At 40.6% G+C, this 27,585-nt stretch overlaps 1 protein-coding gene across 5 annotated transcripts in view; it reads left to right on the plus strand.

The window, feature by feature from the left end:
* adat1 (adenosine deaminase tRNA specific 1) overlaps positions 1-25,525 on the plus strand; it is a 39,197-nt gene extending 13,672 nt beyond the window's left edge. For all 5 annotated transcript variants that reach the window (XM_080186810.1, XM_080186808.1, XM_080186811.1 and 2 more), the window contains 5 exons: positions 2,755-3,466; positions 6,907-7,052; positions 12,486-12,585; positions 17,344-17,430; positions 23,921-25,525. In XM_080186810.1, the coding sequence (XP_080042936.1) occupies positions 2,755-3,466; positions 6,907-7,052; positions 12,486-12,585; positions 17,344-17,430; positions 23,921-24,053 (1,178 nt within the window). In that variant the 3' untranslated portion in view covers positions 24,054-25,525. The remainder of the gene's footprint in view (positions 1-2,754; positions 3,467-6,906; positions 7,053-12,485; positions 12,586-17,343; positions 17,431-23,920) is intronic.
* Positions 25,526-27,585: the final 2,060 nt, after the last annotated feature.

The raw sequence follows: 27,585 nt of genomic DNA on the forward strand, positions 1-27,585 counted from the left end.
GGGTGATTTTGCAAAAACCCAGCTTGCAGGTGCAGCAGGTGGTCAGGAAGGCAAATGGGATGCTGGCCTTCATAGCGAGGGGGATTGAATATAAAAGTAGGGAGGTCTTGCTGCAGCTGTATAGGGTATTGGTGAGGCCGCAGCTGGAGTACTGTGTGCAGTTTTGGGCGCCGCACCTGCGCAAGGATATTTTGGCCCTGGAGGGAGTGCAGAGGAGGTTTACTAGGCTGATACCGGAGTTGAGGGGATCGAGCTATGAGGAGAGGCTGAATAAACTAGGCTTGTACTCGTTAGAGTTTAGAAGAATGAGGGGAGATCTCATTGAGACGTATAAGATGATGAATGGGATGGATAGGATAGAGGTGGAGAGACTCTTCCCGCTCAAAAAAGACAGTAGGACTAGGGGGCACAGCCTCAAGATAAAGGGGAGGCGGTTTAGAACGGAGTTGAGGAGGAACTTCTTCACTCAAAGGGTGGTGAATCTCTGGAATTCTCTGCCCGTTGAAATGGTGGAGGCTGCCTCGCTAAATATTTTTAAGAAGCAGGTTGATGGGTTCTTGATAAGAGAGGGGATTAAGGGTTATGGGGAGAGGGCGGGAAAGTGGAACTGAGCCACGACAGATCAGCCATGATCTTATTGAATGGCGGGGCAGGCTCGAGGGGCTAGATGGCCTACTCCTGCTCCTATTTCTTATGTTCTTATGTTCTTATGATTTTTGCTAATTCTTCATTAGATGGTTAGCTGGGAGTGTCACACATGATAAAATGCCCAACTATCAGACATTGCGCAATAAATTGAACTTTTTTTGTATGTGTCTGACATAAGTCAGGGTCTGTCGCCTTGTGGTGCTTCACTTTACCCATTAGTCTTGTAGAAAGCCAGGTAAGTGGTCTTATGTGATGAGCATTATCTATCTGCCATTTAATAAGATCATGGCTGATCTTTTCACGGATTCAGCTCCACTTACCTGCCTGTCACCATTACCCTTAATCCCTTTACTGTTCAAAAACCTATCTATCTTTGCCTTAAAAACATTCAACGAGGTAGCCTCAACCGTTTCACTAGGAGGTAATTCCACAAATTCACAAACAACCCTTTGGATGAAGAAGTTCCTCTTCAACTCAGTCCCTGATCTGCTCCCCCTTATTTTGAGGCTATGCTTCCCAGTTCTGGTTTCACCCACCAGTAGAATCAACCTCCCTGTTTCTGTCTTATCTATTCCCTTCATAATTGTATATGTTTCTGTAAGATCCCCCCTCTTCTAAATTCCAATGAGTATAGTCCCAGTCTACTCAGTCTCTCCTCATAAGCCACCCTGCTCAACTCTGGAATCAACCTAGTGAATCTCCTCTGCACCCCTTCTAGTGCCATTATATGCTTTTTCAAGTAAGGAGATCAAAAGTGTACACGGTACTCCAGGTGTGGCCACACCAGCACCTTAGACAGCTGCAACATAAACTCTCTGTTCTTAAACTCCATCCCTGTAGCAATGAAGGACAAAATTCCATTTGCCTTCTTAATTACCTAATGCAACTGCAAACCAGGCATGCATTATGTGATCCATGCATAAGGACACCCAGATCTCACTGTACAACAGCATGCTGCAATTTTTTACCATTTAAACAATAGTTCATTTTGCTGTTATTCCTACCAAAATGGATGATCTCACATTCACCAACATTGTACTCCATCTGCCAGACCCTTGCCCACTCACTTAAACTATCTATATCCCTTTGCAGACTTTGAATGTCCTCTGCAAACTTTGCACACCACCCCCTGCCTTCACCCTCTCCTGGCCATTATGGGTATTCTTCTCCTGTGGGGACTGAAGGAGCCATGTAAAATCTGGTGGCATGAATCCTGCAGAGCCCTCAGTGGGCAAGGGTTCTGATACTCTTTAGTGGGAGAAGGGAGGTGCTTGGGGGTCACGGGCTGGGGTGGAGGGATCTGAGGGTCATGCAGGGGGAAGATGCCAGATGAGGTAAAACACTTACCCTTGCTGTCCAGAAGCGGTCATTCAGTTTCTTGTGGCACTGCTTCCCAGTCCTCTTGGCCAATGCCCTGGCTCTAATGCATGCTGCCACCACATCCCAGGCTGCATTTCTGCTCCTTTATATGGGACAGGGTAATGCGTCTGTTAGAGCATTCTAGTGAGTTTAATGCAGTTTGCCTTGGTACTGTAGAGAGGAAGCCAAGTCAGCACTTGCAGGTGTGCTGATGGAGTGGGGCGGGATTTGTGTCTCTGATAATTAGAGGCAGAGGAGAGAGAGAAAGAGGGTCATGTCAGTCAGCTATCAGCGCCAGGGTGGATGATGAGGGGACTATGCAGAAGGGAGTTCAAGGTGGAGGTGGGGTAAAGGGGTCTGTAATGTTGGGGGGGTGGTCTCCGTTGTTCCTGGGGGTGGTGGGGGAGGCTGTATGTGGCCTGGGGGGTTTCTGTTAGTAGAGCTAATTTTTTTTTCCAGTTTTCTTGTGCGCGCATAATTTTGTCCTTCATTGTGGCTCCAATCTGAACTGTTGGCTACCTGGTGAATTAGGCCCCACCCACTATCTAGCCCGTATCTTCAAAGACTGAATTCATAAAATTGGGTGTGAAAACTCAACTGAAAACCGGATCAGCAACTCTCCCGTTTTTACGCTAGTTGGAGGTTTCTGAGTTCTTAAGTAATTATTCCTGTAGGATTGTAAAGATAATTTTGCCAGTTAAAAGCTTTTAAGTGATTTGAATAGAAATCTCTGTGTTGCTTTTGCAGGTGGTGATGCTTCCATTATCCCAAAAGCAGAGCATGAGATCAGACCTTCTCCAAAACTGAGAACAAAGGAGACTGGTGAATGGAAAGATGTCACTGTTCAAAATAATAAAAGTGCTGAAGATGTACAATTATCAAATAATGAAGAGCACACACAGGACAGAAAACGGAAATGTGATACAAGTGCCACAGGGGTTTCTGTAAAAAGAGTAAAAAGTATTCGTGGGAGTGGAGACTGTGTATTTGGAGACAGCAATATCCCTGAAGCAAAACTCAGTCATCCATCTGTAGAAGGAAGTATTGATGTCAGGGTCAATAATGATCACATTTGTGCTGCAAAAACAGTACATCTTAGCAGTCATGATACTGCTGTAACTCATAACGATGGTGCAGTGGATGCAGATGAAACCAGGCAGATACAAATTGAAGTTTCCGACATACACCGAACTGGAGCTAAATGTGTACCAGGTGGCCTTCAAGATCCCCTTAAGTCTGGAATTAATTACCATTGCGTGGGATCATTGAGGATGAAGCCAGGAAGAGGCGACAGAACATTATCGATGTCCTGTAGTGATAAACTTGCTCGTTGGAACATTCTTGGCTGCCAAGGAGCACTTCTCATGCATTTCTTTGAAGAGCCTGTGTATTTCTCTTCTATTGTAGTGGGACAGTGTCCATATAGTGAGGAGGCCATGAAAAGAGCTATACTGAATAGGTAACAATAATTTACTTTTGTAAAGTACATATAAAATTTTTTTGGCTTGTCTGAAGAAGTGATAATACAGTCTCCTCCAAATAATTAGAAATTTGTTAAACTGGTGTAATGATTCAATTTGTACCACTTGCTGGATGGTTTTTTTTTATTTGGGCTGAACTCCATTAAATCATTGTACAGACAGCATTTAACTCCAAATGTAGCTGTATTCAGTCAAATGTGACGAGTTGTAGCTCTGTGTGCAGGGCTGGTATGTTGAATGTATTTTGATCTGATTCTGTTAGCTAAATTCAATCTACTTTTCACTTTACAAATCTGTGGAGCATGTGCCATGCTTGGCTATCATCCCAACCGTAGTAGTATTGTGTCATGGTAAAACAGGAAATACAATCCATCATTAAAAAAGTAAATATCACTCTTGAGACTTGGTAACTTGAGTCTAGGAGACTATTTTTTCTCTAGCTGTCTTATTTCAAATCTAAACCAAATAGATGGATGAAAGTCTCTTTTCTCTGAGTTTGGTAAAGATCCAGAACTGAGCTGTTTTGGCCATCTCAATTCTTTCCCAGAGGACATGAGTCAACAACACAAAACTGCCCTCAAATTTGCTGCTTTCAAGTTTAATTTGGCAGCCTGTGATTATTGGCAATGAGAAGTTGTAGTTTTTTTTGTAGCCATCTGTTCTTTAGAGTTTTATCCTAAGTTCCGCAGCTAAAAGTAACGTAAATGACGGCCTCTTTAAATCAGACTAATATTCCATATTCACTGCACTACAGCAGCTTTACTTTCCCTTTGTTGAAAGATTGTTAACTGTGCATCAAAATATTTAAAATATTTTCCCTCTTAACTTGCCACCATTGGTATACTGTATGCACAAGATACCAAGAAACTCAGGAAAAGGTTGAGCTGCTTCAAAGTGAAGAGGAGTATAATGAACCAGGGATTGTAATGAAGTTTGAGAGAATTCCACCTCCTATCCTGCCAAATATGTGGAATAACTAAACTGTTAGAAGAATAGGTAGTTTGAGAAGTGAACAGGGCAAAAGGCGACAGTTAGGCTGGTTTTACTTAGTGATGGAGTCTCTCAAATATTAATGGGTACAAACATTAATCAGGATAAAGTTTTGGAGGGGATTGGAATTGATCTTTGCAGCAGTTCACAGGCGAGACTTGCAATCAAAATCTAAACAAAAAGAAGGAACAATGTGGGTAAAGCTATGACTGTAATTTTAACTCAACTTCACTTTCTTCTTGAATCTGCTGATACAGATATCTCAGCACAGTGGTGACACAGACTCTTGATTTCTGCCATTATTTAATATTGATTTGATTCGGCGTACAATTGTACCATTAATGAAAGTATTGTTTTTATAAGCTTTCTATCGTCTGTAAACCATTGTACATTACCGATATTCCGTGATTGAGCTGTCTACATCATCTGTTTTGTAACAGTGCCATGACTGACTGTTGGCAGCAGAAAGACATTGTTCAGATTGGAAAAAGAGAAAGGCAGTGAATGCAGATTTGTAATGCACTGAAATGTATAGAACTGTATTTTGTCTTTACTGTGAGATTTATAAAGTTTCACATTTACGCAATTAGTTGCAGAATTGTTAACATTCAGGACATGTTGATTTTTTGTGATAGTTTCTTTTAAACTTTATTCGTAAAATCATGTATTGGTGAAAGGTCTGTAAGACTAAAAGTTAAAAAAGATAGGTAGAACTCATATTTTTCTTCAAAAATTAAAAGGAATCAAATTATCCCACGTTCTGTTTTTTGGGAATTACATAAACTTCACTATGTATACAAAATAGAAAATTTGGCATCGGACACTCTATACAGTGAAGTCATCTATTACAAGTTAAAAGAGATTACTTAAGGAGTGTTGTAATGTTGAAGATACAGTCGTTTTAAGACGCGGGTTGATGGGTTTTTGATAAGAGAGGGGATTAAGGGTTATGGGGAGAGGGCGGGAATGTGGAACTGAGCCACGACAGATCAGCCATGATCTTATTGAATGGCGGGGCAGGCTCGAAGGGCTAGATGGCCTACTCCTGCTCCTATTTCTTATGAAACTTATAATTATGAAACTTATTAAACCAAGGTCTCATCTGCCCTCTACAGTAGATGTAAGACACTATTCATGAGAAGGGAGGTTATATCAGTGATCAGCCAATATTTATTCTTTCAATCAACATTGTGAAAAATGTACCTCAATATTGTTTGTGTAACATTGCTGTATGCAAATTGGCTGGCACATTTCCTTCTATAACAGTGACTACTTTTCAAAAAATAATGAATTGGCTGTGAAACACTTTGGAATATTCTGAAGTCATGTATAGAGCTATGTAAACGCAAGTTTAATCTTTGTGCAGAAATCTGTTCCAATTTCCCTACTTCAATGATTCCTTCCCAGTCAGTATGAATGATGACAATCACTGGGACAAAAATCTGCTGCAGTTTTATTTTTGCATGGTTTTCAGGAACAAACTAGCTAGTTAACATCTTTTAATAGTGTGAAAACTATTAAGCGCTAAAAGCTACAACATGGTCATATTATGTTTCATTAGCCTGCCAATCTATGGTTTAACTTTTGCTTTACTTGCATCAAGAATCCTGCATGCACAGTGGCCCCAAACTGTCTCCCATTTGTGGTCGGTTCAGTCACTGGCTAGCCCGCAGTGCTGCTTCCCACCCCCAGCCGCCCAAAAAGGAGGCAGACCCTGTCTGCAGAGTGACAGCTGTACTGCCCCGCACCATGCCTGGTGGACAGTGACAAGATGTCCCCTGGGCAAGGGCACTTTGCACCTTGGGTAGTGTCTTGGGGCCACGGGCTGTCACTGCCAGGTGCCCATGACCTGCCCGCCTGACCCCATAGAGACCCCTTCACTCCAGCGGGGTCTCCCTCAAGTTCCCCAAAAGTGAGGAGCTATTCTAAAGCTCGCTGCATGAATTTGTACTGGCGGGGTGGGAGATGCTATCGGTCCTGGAGAATTCAGTCCCGTGCCCGATCATTGCATTTAAATCACATTAAAATAAGATTTAAAGTACTTACCTGCTGGTCCCACCTGTTTCCTGCATGGTCCCGACCGCCAGATATCCAACAGTGGGAGATGAGCATGCATTGGGAACACGTGCGAATCTCCCAGCCCAACCCGCCAAAAATCTAGCAGGTTGGAATGGGAGAATCACCCCCTTTATCGTAACTACATGCAGGTTAAGATATCATTATGTTGTAACAAAGACTTTTTTATTGTTCAATAAAATGTAATTAAAGTACTTTACAAAGACTGCTGAGTTTCATGTGCTCTACATATGAAAATAAAAGTTGTTTATGGATATAATCTACTGAACTGTGATAAAAGTAACACAGCAAAGGATTCTGCATCTAAAGAAAACATTGAGTTAATGTTTATTTTCTCCTTGTGTTCCAACAGATGTCGCCACATTACCTCACTCCCACAAGAATTCCGAGTTCACAATGTAATACTGCTGCAGTCACAATTAGAGTTTGTGCACAGTCGTCATTCAATACAAAGCAGCGATGAGCCCAGCAAAGAGAAACTTGTACCTTGTGCAGCAGGTAGAGCACAATTTTGAAAAAATTTTTTTTACAAATGTTGTTACAAATTTCAGATCGAGTATTTGCAACTCTTAACCTTTAAGACTCAATATTTTTGTGATAAGATTAGAAATACACAATTTATATATGTCTCAAATGCAGTCATCATGTTTCATATGTCCATTCTTTGTTTGTGCTATATCGATTGCATTCCACATTATGGCCCAGGTCATGCAAAAGCACTGCAAGAACAGTAACAACTGTTCACCTCACTGACAGCTGCCCACAAGGGTTTTGTGGGCTTTCTTTAACCTAGTATCAGATCCAGTATACTGTCCACTGCAATGAATCAATGGCATGTGTGAACAAGGCAGGAAACAGCAAAATAGTCCAATCAGTTAATTGGGGGAGCCTGTGGGAAGGCAAAGGGACGCCTGGTAAGTGGGAAGCTTTTAGAAGTGTGTTAATGTTCAGGGTAAGCACATTCCTCTTAGAGTGAAGAGCAAGGCTGGTAGAAGTAGGGAACCCTGGATGACTCGTGATGTTGAGACCCTGGTCAAGAGGAAGAAGGAGGCACATGACATGCATAAGCAGCTGGCATCAAGTGAATCCCTTGAAGAGTATAGAGGTGTAGGAGTAGAGTTAAGAGAGAAAAGAGGACACAAGATTGTTTTGGCAGATAAGGCAAAGGAGAATCCAAAGAGCTTCTACAAATACATAGGCTTGTACTCGTTAGAGTTTAGAAGAATGAGGGGAGATCTCATTGAGACGTATAAGATGATGAACGGGATGGATAGGATAGAGGTGGAGAGACTCTTCCCGCTCAAAAAAGACAGTAGGACTAGGGGGCACAGCCTCAAGATAAAGGGGGGGGCGGTTTAGAACAGAGTTGAGGAGGAATTTCTTCACTCAAAGGGTGGTGAATCTCTGGAATTCTCTGCCCGTTGAAGTGGTGGAGGCTACCTCGCTAAATATTTTTAAGACGCGGGTTGATGGGTTTTTGATAAGAGAGGGGATTAAGGGTTATGGGGAGAGGGCGGGAAGGTGGAACTGAGCCGCGACAGATCAGCCATGATCTTATTGAATGGCGGGGCAGGCTCGAGGGGCTAGATGGCCTACTCCTGCTCCTATTTCTTATGTTCTTATAAAGCCAAAAGAGTAACTAGGGAGAGAGTAGGGCCTCTTAAGCATCAACAAGATCATTTATGTGCGGATCCACAAGAATTGGGTGAGATCCTAAATGAATATTTCTCATCAGTATTTACTGTTGAGAAAAGCATGGATGTCATGGAACTTGGGGAAATAGATAGTGATGTCTTGAGTGTACATATTACAGAGAAGGAGATGCTGGAGGCCTTAAAATGCGTCAAGGTAGATAAATCCCTGGGACCTGATGAATTGTATTCCAGAACATTGTGGGAGGCCAGGGAGGAAATTGCAGGTCCCCTAGCAGAGATATTTGAATCATCGATAGTCACAGAAATGCCTGAAGATTGGAGGGTGGCAAATGTCGTACTTCTGTATAAAAACGGCTTCAGAGAAAAACCTGGGAACTACAGGCTGGTGTGCTTCACATCTGTGGTGGTTAAATTGTTGGAAGGTATTTTGAGAGACAGGATCTACAGGCATTTAGAGATGCAAGGACTGATTAGGGACAGTCAGCATAGCTTTGTGAGTGGAAAATCATGTTTCACAAATTTGATTGAGTTTTTTGAAGGGGTAACCAATAAGGTAGATGAGGGCAGTGCAGTTGATGTTGTCTACATGGACTTTAGCAAAGCCTTTGACAAGGTACCGCATGATAGATTGTTTGCATAAGGTTAAATCTCATAGGATCCAGGGCGAGGTAGCTAAAGGGGTACAAAGTTGGCTTGATGACAGAAATCAGAGGGTGGTTGTAGAGGGTCGTTTTTCAAACTGGAGCCCTGTGACTAGCAGTGTGCCGCAGGGATCAGTGCTGGGCTCACTGTTACTTGTCATTTATATTAATGATTTGGATGAGAATATAGAAGGCATGGGTGGTAAATTTGCAGATAACACCAAGCTTGGTGGCGCAGTGGACAGTGAAGAAGGTTATTTCGGATTGCAATGGGATCTTGGTCAATTCGGGCAGCGAGCGGACAAATGGCAGATGGAGTTTAATTTAGACAAATGCGAAGTAATGCATTTTGGTAAATTGAACCAGGGTAGGACTTACTCAGTTAATGGTAGGGTGCTGGGGGGAGTTACAGAACAAAGAGATCTAAGGGTACATGTTCATAGCTCTTTAATAGTGGAGTCAGAGGTGGACAGAATGTTGAAGAAGGCATTCAACATGCTTGGTTTCATTGGTCAGAATATTGAATACAGGAGTTGGGACATCTTGTTGAAATTGTACAAGACCTTGGTATTCCACACTTGGAATACTATATACAGTTCTGGTCACCCTATTATAGAAAGGATATTATTAAACTAGAAAGAGGGAAGAAAAGATTTACTAGGGTGCTACTGGGACATGGATTGATATGTAATGAGAGGTTGAATAGACTGGGACTTTTTTCTCTGGAGCGTAGAAGGTCGAGGGGTGATCTTATAGAGGTATATAAAGTAATGAGGGGCATAAATTAGCTAAATAGTCAATATCTTTTCCCAAAGGTAGGGGAGTCTAAAACTAGAGGGCATAGGTTTAAGGTGAGAGGGGAGAGGTACAAAAGTGTCCAGAAGGGCAATTTTTTCACACAGAGGATGGTGAGTGTCTGGAACAAGCTGCCAGAGGTAGTAGTATGGGCAGGTACAATCTTGTCTTCTAAAATGTGTTTAAACAGTTACATGGATAAGATAGATATAGAGGGATATGAGCCAAATGTGGGCAATTGGGACTAGCTTAGGGGTTTAAATGAAAAGGGCCAGCATGGACTAGTTGGGCCGAAGAGTTTGTTTCCATGCTGTAAACCTCTATGACACTCAACTCAGTCAGATTATGGAATCCCCGTTGAAGCATATAGAGTTTAAACCAGGAAGTAGACAACTGGAAATGTAAGCAAGAATTAAATCCATGTAGAAAAATAATGATTAGGAAAGACAGATGGGTGCAAGACAGGTAAAAGACAAAGCAAAACAAAAACATCTCTACAACTAACTACTGAAGGATTTACCTGCAAATCTTGTAAAAGTAACATTCAGAGCTAGAGAGATTGTTTGGCAAAGATGATCACATATCACGACATTACAAATTCAGTCCCTCTAACGTTTTCTGCTGTTTTTGGTGGAAAACTAGTGGATAAGTACTCCAAATTCAGCCATTGTATGTAATAGGAACATAGGAATTAGGAGCAGAAGTAGTTAAATTCAGTTCTTCATGCCTACTCGGTTATTCAAATCAGATCATAGCTGATCCCTCCTTGGTCTCAAATCCAGCTCCCCATATTCCTTTATCCCCTTTTTATTAGAAGTGTATCTCCTTCTTGAAACCAGTCAACAATTTGGATTCCACTACGAGTTTCACAAATTCACCACCCTCTGCAAGAAGTTGTTCCTCCTCATCTCAGTGTTAAATCTACTGCCTCTCAATTTATACCTGTGACCTCTTGTCCTAGATTGCTCCATAAGAGGAAATATTTGTCTACATTTACTTTTATCAATTTCTTTCAATACTGTGATCAGATCCCCTCTAATTCTTCTAAACTTATGTGAGTATAAGTCCAGACTGTTTAATCTCTTCTCATACATCAACCCTTTAATCCTCGGAATCAATTTGGTGAATCTCCTCTGAACTGCCTCCAATGCCCCACATCCTTCCTCAAATAAGGAGACCAAAACTGGACACTATACTCCAGTCGTGGTCTCACCAACACCTATATAATTGCAACAACTTTCAATGCCAATTCCATTGGCAAGGGCTGTTATCATGTAGCCTGAAGAGGTGATGAATATCCCTGACAGAAACTTCAGCATTTGAATGCAGCTGTGCAGATGCCAGGAACTGTCACCCTATTTGTTCCATCATTGTGCTGTTAGCTTTACATTAATGCAAAAGCCATGCTATTCTCTTCAGAATATTAAATGCTGGAAAAAGTATATAGAGCATTTTTAATTGGCATTAATGATAATTTTGAATCAGCCTGTTAATTATGAAACAAAAGGAAAACTTAGTATACAGCACTTTTCATGTCTTTATAATAATATCTAACAGCACTTCACAGCTGTAATAAATTCCCTTCTGAAGTATAATCACTGGTGTAAATAAGCAAATTGCTGTAATTATTGCCCCTTATTGAAACCATCTACAAAAAGGACCCAAGTGGTATTGCCATGGACGTCTGAACTCTCTTCAAGTAAGAGTTAGTTGCTTCTAATGAAAGGTCAGATGATAACTATAAAATTATAGTGCAGTACAGGAGGAGGTCATGCAACCCTTTATGGTAATGCTAGCCCTTGCAGCTTTGTGTCAGCCCCCCAGCCATTCCATTATGAAAACTTGACATGGTAATTAGAAGGAGGAGGATAGGAGTCTATTTACAAATAATTCCCTTGAATCAAAAAAAATGAAGCTTTGATCATAAATTCACATATTTTCCTTTTCAGATTGCAGTATTTTAATCTTGGTCTGTTTTTTAAGACAAGTCATAAGAACATAAGAACTAGGAGCAGGAGTAGGCCATCTGGCCCTTCACCATTTAATAAGATCACGGCTGATCTTTTTGTGGACTCAGCTCCACTTACCTGTCCGCTCACCATAACTCTTAATTCCTTTACTGTTTAGAAATTTATCTATCCTTGCTTTTAAAACATTCAATGAAGTAGCCTCAACTGCTTCACTGGAGAGGGAATTCCGTAGAATCACAACTCTTGTGTTAAGAAGTTCCTCCTCAACTCAGTATTAAATCTGCTTCCCCTTATTTTAAGGCTATGCTCCCTAGTCCTGTTTTCACTTGCCAGAAGAAACAACTTCCCTGCTTCAATCTTATCTATTCCCTTCATAATCTTGTATGTTTCTATAAGATCTCCCCTTATAGTTCTGAATTCCAATGAGTATAACCCCAATCTACTCAGTCTCTCCTCATAAACCAACCCTCTCAATTTTGGAATCAATCTAGTGAATCTCCTGTGCACCCTCTCCAGTGCCAGTGTATCCTTTCTCAAGTTAGAAGACCAAAACTGTACACAGTACTCCAGGTGTGGCCTCACCAGCACCTTGTACAGCTGCAACATAACCTCACTGTTTTTAAACTCTATCCCTCTAGCAATAAAGGACAAAATTCCATTTGCCATCTTAATTACCTGCTGCACCTGCAAACCAACTCCTTGTGACTCGCACCCGGTCAACTTACTGTGCACAGTCAACTACATCATTGATTCTAGATGATCTCAGTAGATAGTAAATTATATGTAAACAATGCACATAGTTATTGACTATTATAACCAAAGATACTGTGACGATGTTAAGCAGAAGTGATTATTTTTAATCTCTTACAGCAATAAGTTGGTGTGCTGTCCCACACCAGCCACTAGATGTCTCTGTAAATGGCTTTAAACAAGGAGCAACAAAGAAGATCCTTGGGACCCCACAAGCCAGGTACTGAATTATGCATTTTTAATTAGATGAAATAACGTCCTTTGATTATAACTGAATTCCTGACTTTTGAGTATGGTATATTTTAAACATAGAATTATACATTTTTAGTACAATAAACTAACATTTATAATTTCCACCAAATTAAAGCATTTCAAATTCATACTTTCACATTATGTAGATTGCTTGATGTATCCAATTATCTGGAGAATAAATAGACTAATAGAGTGGACAAAAAGATATCAGGTGAAAATTAGCGCAGAAAAATGTGAGGTGGTGCATTTTGAGATGAATAACCTCAACAAATTGCACTTAATACTTTTAAAATGGAAGTCCCATTTCTTCACAATGATAAGGAAAATTTGGATGCTGAGTCAAGGAAGATGATAGGAAGGTGTCAAAAAGTTTCATCAAAGAGGTTGGTTTTAAGGAGGACATTTTAGAAGGAGAACAAAATGGACAGGTTCCAGGGAGGGGAACCTGAGAGCCCAGGCGATGGGTCTGGAAACTCTACTGGGTCAAATATGAGTTTGCAAACAGTGATAGTGACTATGGAAAGTGGCAAAATCAGATGCAGTTGTGCAAAATTTGTAATAATACTGAAAGAAATAGATATTGAATGGTGACATTTTAAAAGTTAGAGGAGAACAGAAACATAAGAATTCAGTAATACAATCTTCCATAGAGCTGAGGTATCCCTGAGTTGTAGCCAGATTTTGGGATAGTCAGGAAATGTGACTGTATCATGTTGCCAGCTCTTAGAATGACAGCATGTCTGCGTTCTCACACCAACCCCTGAATCGTTATTCACTTGGATGCCAGGTAACCAGCTGGGCCAAACATTCTTGGAAGCTGTCACTTTTGTGCAGTCTGCACCTGTGCCCTCTCAAGTCTGAGCACCTATAGATTGCAGATCATAAGCTCTCAAAAGTCCTTGGCTTACCCACAACGGCATTCCGTCTTCGAGGTCATAGAGAATTTTTCATAGGGGAATTAGATTAAGTAAGAGAGCAGTTAAGATGGGCACAGTGGGTTTACACCAGGATAACAATTCATAGGTATGCATTTGAATAAGTAATTAAAATTATGTTCTTGTAGGATTTAGTAACGGCCAAAGTTAATTAACATGTAGAGGAGTTAGCAGCATGATGTAGCTAAAGAGAAAATGACACTCTCGAATGGGGGATTCCTACAATGTCTTGTATTGGATGGCTTTTTTCCTGTATACCCCGGATCTGGTGTTCTAATTTGCTGCTTCTTGTTGTCCACTTCATGAAAGTGATTCAAATGTTTGCTCTAGCAAGTGTGACATTGTTCATGTGCATAATAAAATCTTATACAGTGTATTGGCAGAAGTTGCTTAAATCCTGTGGTAGCCAGTGTGGAACCATAGCAAAAGAAGCTCAAAATTACAATGACCTTGACCACAAGATAATATAGTAAGAGTTGGTTTTAGGCCTTGGTACTGGAATTGACAATTATGTGTGACGTTAGTGTACCTTTAAGAGTTTTTTTAAATCATGTTCTCTGTAGCTCTCAGCTCTCATTGTGGCACCCAGTTGTGTACTAGAAACCCTTTTATTGCTCCTTCAGTGGTTTGAATCGGGGTTGTTTATTTTTAGCTTTGCGAATTAATTTTATGACCCTGCATTGTCAAGAGGAAGAATGGTTGCAGGTCAGGTGACAGGAGCTCTTTTTCAGTTCTGAGCTGCAACTTTTAATTTTAGAAGGGACATCAAGCTGGAAAGAAATGTCTCTCTCTCGCTCTGTCTCTTTCTTGCTCTGGTATGGAGAAATTCTGCTGGTTAGCTGAAAGCCTTCTTGGAGTGGAAAATCTGCTGTTGGTGGCTTGACCAGAGTCTTGCCCTGGTGTTCTGGGAAGCTGTTCAGACTTCAAACTGAGTGTTTCAAGAGAACTGCACCATTCACCCAAAGGACTCAGTTCCAGTATCATGTGAACATTAGTCTTTGCTGTGTTAAACTTGTGAAAAGCGTTTTTTTTAAGGCTAAAATAAGTTTTTGTTTGATTGGAACATCTTAGATAGTTTGTTAAGGGGTATAGGTTGGACAAATAACATTAGGGAACAAAACAATGGCAAAGGAACTGAATAGTTAATTTGCATCAGTCTTCATGGTGGAAGACACCAGTGGGATACCAGAGCTCCGGGCGAATCAGAGGGCACAGGTGAGTGCAATGGCCATCACTAAGGAGAAGGTTCTGGGGAAACTGAAAGGTCTGAAGATGGATAAATCACCTGGACCGGATGGACTACACCCCAGAGCTCTGAAAGAGATAGCTGAGGAAATTGTGAAGGCATTGGTGGCGATCTCTGAGGCATCACCGGAGGCAGGGAGGGTCATAATGTGGAGATGCTGGTGTTGGACTGGGATAAACACAGTAAAAAGTCTCACAACACCAGGTTAAATGGGAGGGTACCAGAGGACTGGAAAGCAGTTAATGTAACACCGCTGTTTAAGAAGGAAGGGAGGCAGCAGACAGGGAATTATAGGCCAGTTAGCCTGACTTTGGTCATTGACAAGATTTTAGAGCCCATTATTAAAGATGAGTTCGCAGAGTACTTGGAAGTGTGTGATAAAATAGGACTGAGTCAGCACGGCTTTGTCAAGGGGAGGCCATGTCTGACAAATCTGTTAGAGTAATTTGAGGGGGTAACAGGGAAGTTAAATAAAGGAACATGATTTATTTAGATTTCCAGGAGACCTTTGACAAGATGCCGCATAGGAGACTGTTAAATAAGTTAAGTGTCCATGGTGTTAAGGGTAAGATCCTAGCATGGATAGAGGATTGGCTGACTGGCAGAAGACAGAGAGTGGGAATAAAGATCTTTTTCAGGATGGCAGCCGGTGACTAGTGGTGTGCCTCGGGTCAGTGTTAGAATCACAACTTTTTGCAATATACATTAATGATTTGGAGGAAGGAACTGAAGGCACTGTTGCTAAGTTTGTAGATGATACAAAGATGTGTAGAGGGACAGGTAATATTGAGGAAGCAGGGGGGCTGCAGAAGGATTAATACAAGTTAGGAGATTGGGCAAAGAAGTGGCAGATAGAATGCAATGTAGAGAAGTGTAAGGTTTGGAATGGAGACTATTTTCTAAATGGGAAAATGCTTAGGAAATCAGAAACAGAAAGGGACTTGGGAGTCATTGTTCAAGTTTTTCTTAAGGTTAATGTGCAGGTTCGGTTGGCAGTTAGGAAGGCAAATGTAATGTTAGCATTCATGTCGAGAGGGCTAGAATACAAGAGCAGGGATGTACTTCTGAGGCTGTGTAAGGCTCTGATCAGAACCCCATTTGGAGTATTGTGAGCAGTTTTGGGCCTGTATCTAAGGAAGGATCCAGAGGAGGATCACAAGAATGATCCCTCGAATGAAGAGCTTGTCATATGAGGAATGGTTGAGGACTCTGGGTCTGTACTCACTGGAGCTTAGAAGGAAGAGGGGGTATCTTATTAAAACTTACAGGATACTACGAGGTCTGGATAGAGTGGACGTGGAGCAGATGTTTCCACTAGTAGGGAAAACTAGAACTAGGGCATAACCTCAGGCTAAAGGGACGATCCTTTAAAACAGAGATAAGGAGTAATTTCTTCTGCCAGAGAGTGGTGAATATGTGGAACTCTTTGCTGTAGAAAGCTATGGAGGTCAGGTCATTGAGTATCTTTAAGACGAGATAGATAGGTTCTTGATTAATAAGGGATTCAGGGGTTATAGGGAAAAGGTGGGAAAATGGGGATGAGAAAAAAATCAGCCTTGATTGAATGACGGAGCAGACTCGATGGGCCGAGTGGCCTAGTTCTGCTCCCATGTCTTATGGTCTTATATGTTATTTGTAGTTGTTTTGTTTTTGTTTGTAATTGATAAAAGTTATTGCTAATTTTCTTTCCTTACATGTTAACCATGTACTTCAATAAATTTTATTTGATAAAATCTCCCTGGTGGGCCTTTTGAATCATACCTGAAGTGAAACATATCATGCTTCTCTGAGCCAAATTCAGGGTGCAAAACATATGATCCAGGTGGGCACCGTAAAACACTTTGGAGTTTCTGGCCTGAACCATTACATATGACAATGTTTCTTTAGAAACGCAACTCTTTTTTTCTCATTCCTTATGGAACTGGTGAGGTGTTGCACTCTGTTGGGAGGATAAGGACTTTAGCAAATCTTCTATTTGTCCTCCTTTCAGTTTAGTAGGCTTCTCTAGTGAGGGTGAAATTACCTCTAATCAGAAGAAAAGTGCACTCTGAGAAGCCCCTGAACAACTTAGAATGTTATACTGTCACCACAAGTATGTTAACATCAACACAGCAGCAAAAAAGAGCATCTAGTACAATCAAATTGTAATGTGTATCTTTGCAGCATTTGAGCTGACTGCAAACTCAGGTCCCTTTAAATATCGCTGGAAACAATTGCCGCTTAATTTTTGTGGCCCATGCTTTCTGGATGGGTTTAGGAACTGACAGTAACAATGTAAGTAGAGGTGATGTTTAAGTTTATTTATTGTTGTCATAAATAGGCTTACAATAACACTGCAATGACATTACTGTGAAAATCCTCTAGCCGCCACACTCCGGCGCCTGTTTGGGTACACTGAGGGAGAATTTAGCATGGGTAATGCACCTAACTAGCACGTCTTTTGGACTGTGGGAGGAAACCAGAGCACCTGGAGGAAACCCATGGGGAGAACGTGAATAAACTTTGTGTTTTTAACACTGTACTAAATTTGGTTCTTTATTTGCAGGTCTAGAATCTGCAAGGCTGAGCTTTTCAAGACATTCAGAGAACTGCTTGCTTTCCTTTCTGAAGAAGACCGTCCAATAACCCTTCGGTAGGTCACAGCCTTAACGTTAACATAGAGAAATAGTCATAAAACTGAATCAAACGTGACTGTTGTCCAAGTAAATTTTGGACATATTCAGTAGGTGCCTGTTTAACAATAAGTTGTAGTTTTTATTCTTGTGTAGATTAATAATGAAAGCATAGGGTATAATAAAAGATTACTTATCTGAGACCACTGTACCAATTGTATTGTTATGGCTTGTTTAAATGCCAACTTTTGGGTATGTCTCAGTGAGGATTAGCAGATTTACCACAGGAACTTTGATGTGAGGGGTACAAATGGATGCATCTACAATGGTTGAAGGGCACTCTGTTTAATTATGCACTTATTTTTTATTTTTATCCATGAACAACGTTGCACTGGACAATAATCCCAATGGCAAAGGACTCGATGCAATTGACATGGATTTAGGGCCAGAGGCGCAAGTCATTGGAAGTTAGATGACACCATCAAAAAAGTATTGTTGTATTAGAATGATAGCGGGAATGAACATAAGAACATAAGAAATAGGAGCAGGAGTAGGCCATCTGGCCCTTCGAGCCTGCCCCGCCATTCAATAAGATCATGGCTGATCTGTCATGGCTCAGTTCCACTTTCCCGCCCTCTCCCCATAACCCTTAATCCCCTCTCTTATCAAAAACCCATCAACCCGCTTCTTAAAAATATTTAGCGAGGCAGCCTCCACCACTTCAACGGGCAGAGAATTCCAGAGATTCACCACCCTTTGAGTGAAGAAGTTCCTCCTCAACTCCGTTCCAAACCGCCCCCCCTTTATCTTGAGGCTTTGCCCCCTAGTCCTACTGTCTTTTTTGAGTGGGAAGAGTCTCTCCACCTCTATCCTATCCATCCCATTCATCATCCTATACGTCTCAATGAGATCTCCCCTCATTCTTCTAAACTCTAACGAGTACAAGCCTAGTTTATTCAGCCTCTCCTCATAGCTCAACCCCCTCAACTCCGGTAGCAGCCTAGTAAACCTCCTCTGCACTCCCTCCTGAAGAGACTTAAGTTCTGGTGAATGAACTGAGGTGTTGAAAGTTAAAGGGAAACAACAGGGAAATGATTCTCCTCTTGTAGGGAATCCAGAACAAAGGAGTACTATCTTAGAATTTAGTTTGAACGTGATTATAAACAAATCCAGGAAAAAAGACTTTGCACATTTGTTATTCTGCGGTCTGGCAGAGAGTCCATATAGCTTATTTATTTAAGGCACAATAAATAATTCGTCTGTTTTCTTTTGTGGTTGACATTGTCACTATGCCTGTGCAGTAAATGCATAACAGATTATCTAATTTTGTCTTTGGGACTATGGAATAAAACATGAACCAACATTCTTCAAACCAGGAAAAGAGTTGTGCCGGTTTGCATTGCATAGTTTTGCTAACTGGACCCAAAGCAGCTAGAAGTATGTGTCTGTTATGTGTTATCTACTACTGTTTACTTTACAAAACGGTTAGGTAAAGCTGCAAACAGAAAAATTAGTTTCCACATACTCTTATATAGCCTGGGGTAGTTTTATGTCCTATTGTGTACAAAGACTTCCTTTTAAAGGAAATTAATAAGCCTGAAGGAAAGATAGATATTAATTGTTCATTTGTTCCAAATGAATTCGTTTCTGACATGTGACCTGGAAAGAAAGAACTTGAATGTATTTATAGTGTATCTCTTTTCCTCAGGACATTGCAGTGAACTATTGTGAAGTATAGTCACTGTACATAGGCAAACTTAATAGATAGCATGCTCAGTTTAAACTTCGTAAGTCATAGCCATTGATCTCTTCATACTTCTTTCTTTCATAGCATGAGGGCTTTGCTGGCAAGACCAGCATTTGTTCACCAACCTTAATTGCCTCCGCAAAGGTGATAATAAGCCACTTTTTGAACTACTGCAGTCCATCTGGTGCAGTCCAGGTATTTTGTTCCCATGACAGTGAAGGATTAGTGATATAGTTACAAGTCAGGATGGTGTGTGGCTTTGAAGGGAACTTACAGCTGGTGGTGTTCTCATGTGCCTGCTGCCCTTGTCCACCAAAGGGGAGAGGTTACTGATTTGGAAGGTATTGTCTAAGGAGCTTTAGCGAGTTTTTGCAGTGTATTTCGTATATAGTATGCACGTGTTGGCATTGGAGAGAATGCCAATCAAACAGGCTGTTTTGTCCTGGATCATGTGGAACTTTCTGAGTATTGTTGGAGCCATATTCATCCAAGTAAGTGGCAGGTTGACAGCAGGCAATGTTGCAGATTTGGAAGTAAGCAGTTCTGGTGATGAACATAATGTATGAAACTCAGTTCTGGTTGAAAGGGATTCTCAAAGGTTGAAACGCACGCTCCTAAGTTGTGCCTTGTAGATAGTGGACAGTCTGTGGGAAGTCATGAGAAGAGTTATTAACCGCAGAATTCCCAGCCTCTGATCTGCTGTTGTAGCCACAGTATTTATATGACTAGTCCAGTTTTGTTCCTGATCAATGGTACCACCAGAATGCTGCTCATGGGGATACAGTAGTGGTAATGCCATTGAATGTCAAGAGGAGCTGGTTAGACTCTCTTGTTGAAGATGGTCATTGGCTAGTACTTGTGTGATGAAAATGTTGCTTTCCACTTATGTTTCATGTTGAAGTTTCATTTTTCACTTATTTCTCAAGATATTTGTTTATAGTTTAAGAGACAAAGCTATTCTTTCTCATCCTTCCCCAAAACTAGATTAGTACAGCTTTAATATTGCATTACAAAGTAGCCTAGTTAATAACTGACCAGCCAGTAAGGCACTCACAATTGCAAACTGCTGCCATCATTCTTAAAGCTTAGATCATGACTTAGCTAGTTTCCTCAAGCAGATCTGACGTCATTGTTTTAAAGTATTGATTACCAAATTCTGTTTCCTTTCCATGGTCACTGTACAGGGTAAGGATTATCCTAGACTCTCCCTTTGCAACAATCAAACTATCCTTCTGCATCTTTCCACCATCATCATCAAAGCCACTTTTTTTCTCACTAAGACCAAATTTCCCCCAATTGAACAATCAGACAGACAAAACTGTATGATTTGGCCCAGGTGAAATACTCCATATCTTTTGTTCTGACTTTCTTGCCTACCTGCTGGCCTTGGTTAACCCAAATGAGAGCAACTTTGGACACCCCTTTCAACCACAGCTGAATTTTGTACATTATATTCACAGGCAGAACCATTTGGAGAATAAAGGGACATAGCCTTCCGACACAGCATAAATTGGAATGATACTGAAGAAACAGTTTTGATTTTTGAAGATTAAAATGTGTTCTGCCAAAATTTAAACTATCAAATGGAGCACTAATGAATGCATGCTTATTTTTGTTAATTTATTGGTGGGCACATCAACTTCTGAATTTTCTTTGAAGCAAATTTTTAAATGAGTCAATAGTTGGATCGTTAACCATTCACAAATAAACAAGTAATGAGTCTTGCAAGGCAAGGCAATGCAGTGGTAAATTGAGTCACATTCAGCAATATGTTTAGCCTTTCGAAACAAGAAGGCTTTGTAGAAGTTGTGGGCTAGTTTTGATGTGTTGATGTAAAAAGGCTTTGCTGTGAGCATTTATTTAATTTAGAAAAATTGCGATTTGGAAGTTTGAGAGTAATGTGCATCATGTGATATTGCAACACAGAACTTTATTGATCATAACAATAATGGTATGTTTAAACAACATGAGAACATTTTTTTTAATGTCTCACACTTTAAAGACCGACCTTCACAAAAGGTATGCATTTTGACCAGCTATATGTTCCCAGGATGTTCTTTTCTAATTTGGACTTCTGGTGAAACCTGGCCACCTGTCAGTGTGATCCTACCAGAGGTGGCCAGTCAAGAGGCCAATTCGGGTAGCAATTAAGGATAACAAGAGGGACAGGTACGCTAGTCATCCAATCTGTGAGATCTGCTGGCAGCTTCACCTGGAGAGGTGGGGACTGTTGCAGCAGGAAGGAGCATCAAGGGCAGCTCATGATAATGGAGTCCTCAAAAGTTGTGTAAAGTTTTAAAACTGCTATTTGTTGTCACAATTGCTGGGCTATCATTATGATAAAGAAAGTGTCCCTGGATCCTTTGCTTGCCATCTGGATGGACCTTCAAGGATCTGCTTGGCTTTGCCTGTGATTTGGTGTCCACCCACTGCCAATAACGTCCTGTTGTGTCTTCAATCTAGTTCCAAGGCCCTTGCCACAAATTGGCTATTCGCCATTGCTGGGCAGGTAGCCGCTTTTTTTTTTGTTTCCTATCTCCAGTGAGATTGCCCAGAGGAAGTAATGCACTAAGTGGTCAAACTAATGTACTGTTCTGAAAATTCTCCCCCCACCCCCAAAACTGTCTGCTTCAGAGAGTAACATTCACACCACACAAATGACAAGCAAGTGATTAACATTCATACCACACAAGTGGCAAGCAATGACACCTCCAACAACAGAGAATCTAACATCTCCCCTTGACATTCAAGAGCACTACCATCACTGAATACCCCACTATCAATATTATGGGTTTACCATTGACCAAAAACTTACCTGGACCAGCCATAACTGTGGCTACAAGAGTACTTCATTATGATAAGAGAAAGGAATCAGATTGGAATCTATGGAGCAGGTCTTCAAAAATCTATATTTTGCACATTCCTAAAACTTTGTCCTCCTCCAACTCTTGTGCCTCTTCCACTTAATCTGTCTTTGGAAGCCATAGTTTCAACTAATTCATTCTGAACTCCAGAATTTCCTACCCTAAAACTCCCATTTCCCTCTCCTACTTTAATTCCTTAAAACTCATTTCTTTGACCAAACTTTTGTCACTTCTAATAATTCCTTCTTCACCTTGTTAGTTGATTTTTGGCTGATTACCATCTGTCAAATGTCTTGAGGCAATTTTGTACGTCAAAAGTACTGTGTAAATGCAAGTTGTTGACATTATTATAGCTTAACATGTTTGAAATTTTAGTCAGTAAGTGACATTCAAATTTGATGCAACAGTAGTCAGTGATCTTATTCAGCTTAACTAGCTTAATACCTCAATCTATAACATTATCACTATGTAAACTGCAGACACAAGGGAAAAGCTTATCAGCAGTGTGTTGAGATATTGTGCCTTATTGTGCCTTTTCTTTGCAGATAAATCCTGGCTAATGCTTAGCAATCAATCAAAACCAGTAAAATGAGTTATCTGGTCATTATCCCATTCTTATTTGTGGATATTTGGGGGGCAGCATGGTGACACAGTGGTTAGCACTGTTGCCCCACAGCACCAGGGACCCGGGTTCGATTCTTGGCTTGGGTCACTGTTTGTGTGGATTTTGCCCGTTCTCCCCGTGTCTGGGTGGGTTTCCTCCAGGTGCTCCAGTTTCCTCCCACAATCCAAAGATGTGCGGGTTAGGTGCATTCGTCATGCTAAATTGCCCCTTTTTGTAAGGGGGACCAGCTAGGGTAAATGCCTGGGGTTATGGGGATAGGGCCTGGCTGGGATTGTAGTTGGTATAGATTTAATTGGCCAAATGGCCTCCATCTGCACTGTAGGATTCTATATATGCAACTTCCCTGTTGTATTTCCTATAGTATAGTGATGACTGCAGTTCAAAAGTGTTTAATTCACTGTAAAACATTAAAGGGAGTCCTGAGGTTATGAAAAACACAATGTCCTTCATTGTCACTGGTTGAAGTTCTGAAACTCCCCTGCAACACTCAGTTTATCCTCAGTAAGCAACACATTGGTGGGAAAACTGAAAAAAAATTGAAGGAATTGAAATTGGAGATGAAAAAGAATGAAGCAAAAACAAAAACCCAAAAGATCCCTCAATGTGTCTCAGATCATTTTTGTTTGTTTCTTTTCTAAGTATTTAATGTTTGAAGTAGTTGGAGATATTGGGCTTTTCCATTGAATGTTCTAAATCTTTCCCTTTCATATTCTGAGAGGTGATAATTTGAAACAAGAAGTATTGGGTACAAAATAAATAACTCAAATCAACCAGCATTATAACTAGTTTTGCCATTTTCAGCAGTCCTTATGCACTTCTGTCATTAGCAAATTTGTTCTCTTAGGATTGCTCTTCATTGGAAGTCCAAAAATTTAACGAGTTTTCTCAGTTTAAGCTGAAAACAGAAGCTTTTAATTATAACGCTGCAATAAAATGAGAATAGTTGCCAGCATGTCATACTAGTTTCATCACAGCATGCAACAGTTATTTACAAGAAAAAGCAAAGGACAAGACAGTGAGATGCTAGCATTCTAGGTCTGTATGTACCCACGTAGCTGCAGGAGACAAGTTGCTGATGTATATAATGTATCAGTTGCCATAGCATAAAAACACTATAAATTGCACAAATGTAAAACTAAATGAAGAAAAATGATCATTAAAGAGTTGAGTCAACCATGAAGAACATCTAATGTACCTTTCTTCCATTTTGTTATTTTAAATTATTTATAACAACAGTTTTTTTCATTGTTGAAAATTGCACTTTTTTTTAACAGAAATAATACATTAAAAACCTACTGGGAATTCAAAGAAGCAGCAACAAATTATCAGGAAGCGTGGAATGAAATACAGAAGCAAGCATTCGTCACTTGGATCAGAAGCCCAAGGGACTTTCTGCAATTTCAATAGAGAGCAAACGGCAGAGTAATGTAACAAAAATAATTGAAACAGTTCTGTGGATATAATCACAATGGATCTCAGTAGATCTGAATTTGTTTTCTGATTTAAGATTAACTTCGTTAACTTGCATCAGATAAAATGTAAGTAACAATTATTTGTTTTAAATTATTAGACTATTAGACTTTAACATTACTAAGCCTGGACTTCTACATCTGGCTAAACAGACTTGGATAATAGCCAGTGTTTACTCAAAAACTGAGAAGATACAATCAGCAAACAAAGACAAAATAGTAACAATTAAGTTCGATGGAAAGTGGGAAAGCATCACTTGTTTCTATCACAATTGCTTATCCTTTTTTTTGGCTTTCCAATTCAGGAAAGTTTTTCTCTAAAGTTGGTTCGAGTGCACACCTCAATGAAGCCCAAGGTCCGAATGAAGTCTTCATTAAATTCTTGTTAGATTTTTGATTTGTCTGTCATACGCTTCAAATCCAGATCTATATTCTATTAAAGAAGATTTTTAAAGTTGCTTATAAAAAGAATGAATATGCAGTTCTAAGTACTTTGACACCAGCTGCTGTTGATAAATTAATTAGTCCCTTCTTGTTGCATAATAGTAAATGGAAAATAGCCTGCTCCCTAGCTTGTTCCTCAACCTATTGCTCTAGAAAACTATCTCATACACTTCCAACATTAATACTCACTAGACTTACCCAGTCTATATGTTGATTGAAGTCACCTATGATTATTACATTAACTTGTTACATGCACCCCTAATTTCCTGATTAATGCCATGCCCTACATTAACAGTCCCGTTCGGTGGCCTATAAATAGCTCCTACCTATGTTTGTTGCTCTTGTTTCTTAACTCAGATGTAAGTATGAATATGCTGTTTTAAAATTTGGAAGGATGTTGAATTTTGGACTTTTGGTTGAAAACACCTGGCCTGGGAGAAGTTCTCTCTGAGCATTTTGTTTTGGACTCAGTGTGCTGTGCCTTGGAAGCAGATTGAAGTAAGATTGTGTACCTCTCTCCCTCTTTGTTCTCTAACTGATCCCCCCCACCCACTGCATCCCTGTGTATTACCTGCAGTCCAAAGTGAGTTAACTTTTAGCCAGAAAATTCTCTTCTTAGAGTAACTCATCAATGTTTTGAAATCCTGCAAAGTTGTGACAAACAAGAGTTTCACCAACAATCCATCTGAAAGAACTTCCATATCAATGGTGACCAGCGCTCAGTCAGTTCAACAGTGTCAAGACCTTTTCGAGCTTTATCTTTTTTACAGTATGCCCTTATTCCAACTTCTGCAATGACCCCATTTGTTTTGTCTTTGTTTTAGTTATATGTGGGTGTACACATATGTTGGGATTTCAGAACGGTGGTAAATCGTTATACTTCTAAATTACCAGTTGAACGTAAACCAGTTTTGCAACATTTAAAGAAGTTTAATTTTATAATAAATCAATTATTTTGTGTTTATTGAGAAAGGCCTGGTTAAAGTCTCTTTTATGCTGGTTTCAGCAGTAGAAAAGGTAAATAATGGGTCTTTTTGGTGAGTGGGTTAAACATTTACACTATATTGTGACTGTGGAACTGTGGGGCTAGAATTAACTGTGCACTCCTCCCATCCTAGTCTCATAACACTAAGATCCTCTCTCACTAATGTACTGATCTCATCACTTAATATCAGCACAACCCTGCCTCCTTTTTTGTAGACTAGCCATGAATATTCAGTTTCCAGCCCAGCTCACCCTGCAGCTATGCCTCCCTAATGCTGATTAGATAATATCCACTTACGTCTATTTATACAGTCAATTCAACTACTTTGTTGCGAATGCTGTGCACATTCAGATAGCGTACCTTTAATTCTGGCTTTTTAACATTATACTGTATTTTGACTCATATTTCATGCAGGCATTTGTTTCCACAGCCTTTCACTTTCATTTGCTGCTTTTCTACTTCCAATTATCAGCTTTGTTTTTCTCTGATATAAGGGCGAAATACTGCGAATGCTGGAATCTGAAACAAGAACAGAAAATACTGGAGAAATTCAGCAGGTCTGACAGCATCTGTGCAGAGACAATAGAGCCAACGTTTTGTATCTGGATGACCCTTCGTTAGAGCTGAGAGCAAAGAAAATCAGACAAGATTTATACTATGAGAGTGAGGGAGGAGCTGTAATTGGACAAAGGAAATGTCAATAGTGATGATAAAGGCTGAGAAAGGTGCTAACAGCGTCCATTAAGTGATCGGAATGTGTGAATGGGAGAACAGAGGTGCAGATTGTTAAAAGACTCCTTGAGGAATGTGGCAGTTGGCCCTGGAGTGAGAGGGGCAGTGGAGACAAGACAGAGAGTGAGATTTCGGCAGTGGAAAAATAGAAGTAAGAATGAAAAGTGATTAAAAAAAAATTGATGAATGAGATGAAAAGAAGAAATAATAAATGGAAATGGGGTAAAGATGGAGGGGAGAGTTCATGCTCTAAAGTTGTCTCTGTGTTCACTCTGGAAGGCTGTAAAATGCCCAATGAAAAGATGAGGTGCTGTTTTTCCAGTTTGCATTGGGGTTCACTAGAACATTGCAAAAAGCCAAGGATGGACATGTGGACAAGAGAGCCGGGTGGTGTGTTGAAATGGCAAGCGACAGGACAGACTGAAGGTATTCTGCAAAGGGTCACCCAGTCTGGGTTTGGTCTTTCTAACGTAGAGTAGACCACATTGGGAGCAGTGAATGCAGTAGACCAGATTGAAAGAGGTGCATGTGAAGTGCTGCTTCACCTAAAAAGAGTGTTTGAGTCCTGGGATGGTGAGCAGGGGGAAGGTGTTGCACCTTCTGTGATTGCATGGAAACATGCCGTGGGCAGGGGGTGAGGTGTTGGGTATGATGGAGCAATGGACGAGTATGTCCTGGAGAGAACGTTCCCTGTGGAATGCTGCAAGTGGGAGTGAGGGGAAGATGTGTTGAGTTCTTTGAATGCCAAGGCTGGTGGGATGAAAAGTGAGGACAAGGAGCACCCTATCCTGGTTCTGGGAAGAAAGGAGGGGGTGAGAACAGTGGTCCATGTCACAGTCGATGTTAAGCGTGGTGAGACAATTCAATCACTCTTGCCCCATAGATGAACAGTGATAGTTTTTTTACCTGCTTCAACGTGTTGAAAGTGTTTTCACCTGAAGCCACTGATGCAGGCAAACTGACAAAACTATGCAATGCAATTGCGATATTAGGAAACACCCCAGAGAGCCCACGTTTTTGTGTTTCTTGAAGCGATAAAGTCCTTTGACTGAGGACTTCAAATTGAAAACGTATCCATTATAAAGAGTTAGTGTGAACAAATAGTACGACAACTTCATCCGTGTGTAAGCTTTGCAGACTTAGGGTGGGGAGGATCATCCGCAATTAGACCCCCCTGGGAGGCAGGCCTCCCAGCATACAGCCCCCCGCCCCCTGGGAGGCAGGCACCTCCTTGGCAGAGCACACCCCCAACCTACCTTGATTGCTGCTGTCCCTCCACCATTCTTCTGACCTACACTTGTTGATGTGG

The sequence above is a fragment of the Carcharhinus amblyrhynchos genome, chromosome 4 (assembly GCF_965287045.1).
Source record: "Carcharhinus amblyrhynchos chromosome 4, sCarAmb.v2.hapA, whole genome shotgun sequence".
Taxonomy (NCBI): domain Eukaryota; kingdom Metazoa; phylum Chordata; class Chondrichthyes; order Carcharhiniformes; family Carcharhinidae; genus Carcharhinus; species Carcharhinus amblyrhynchos.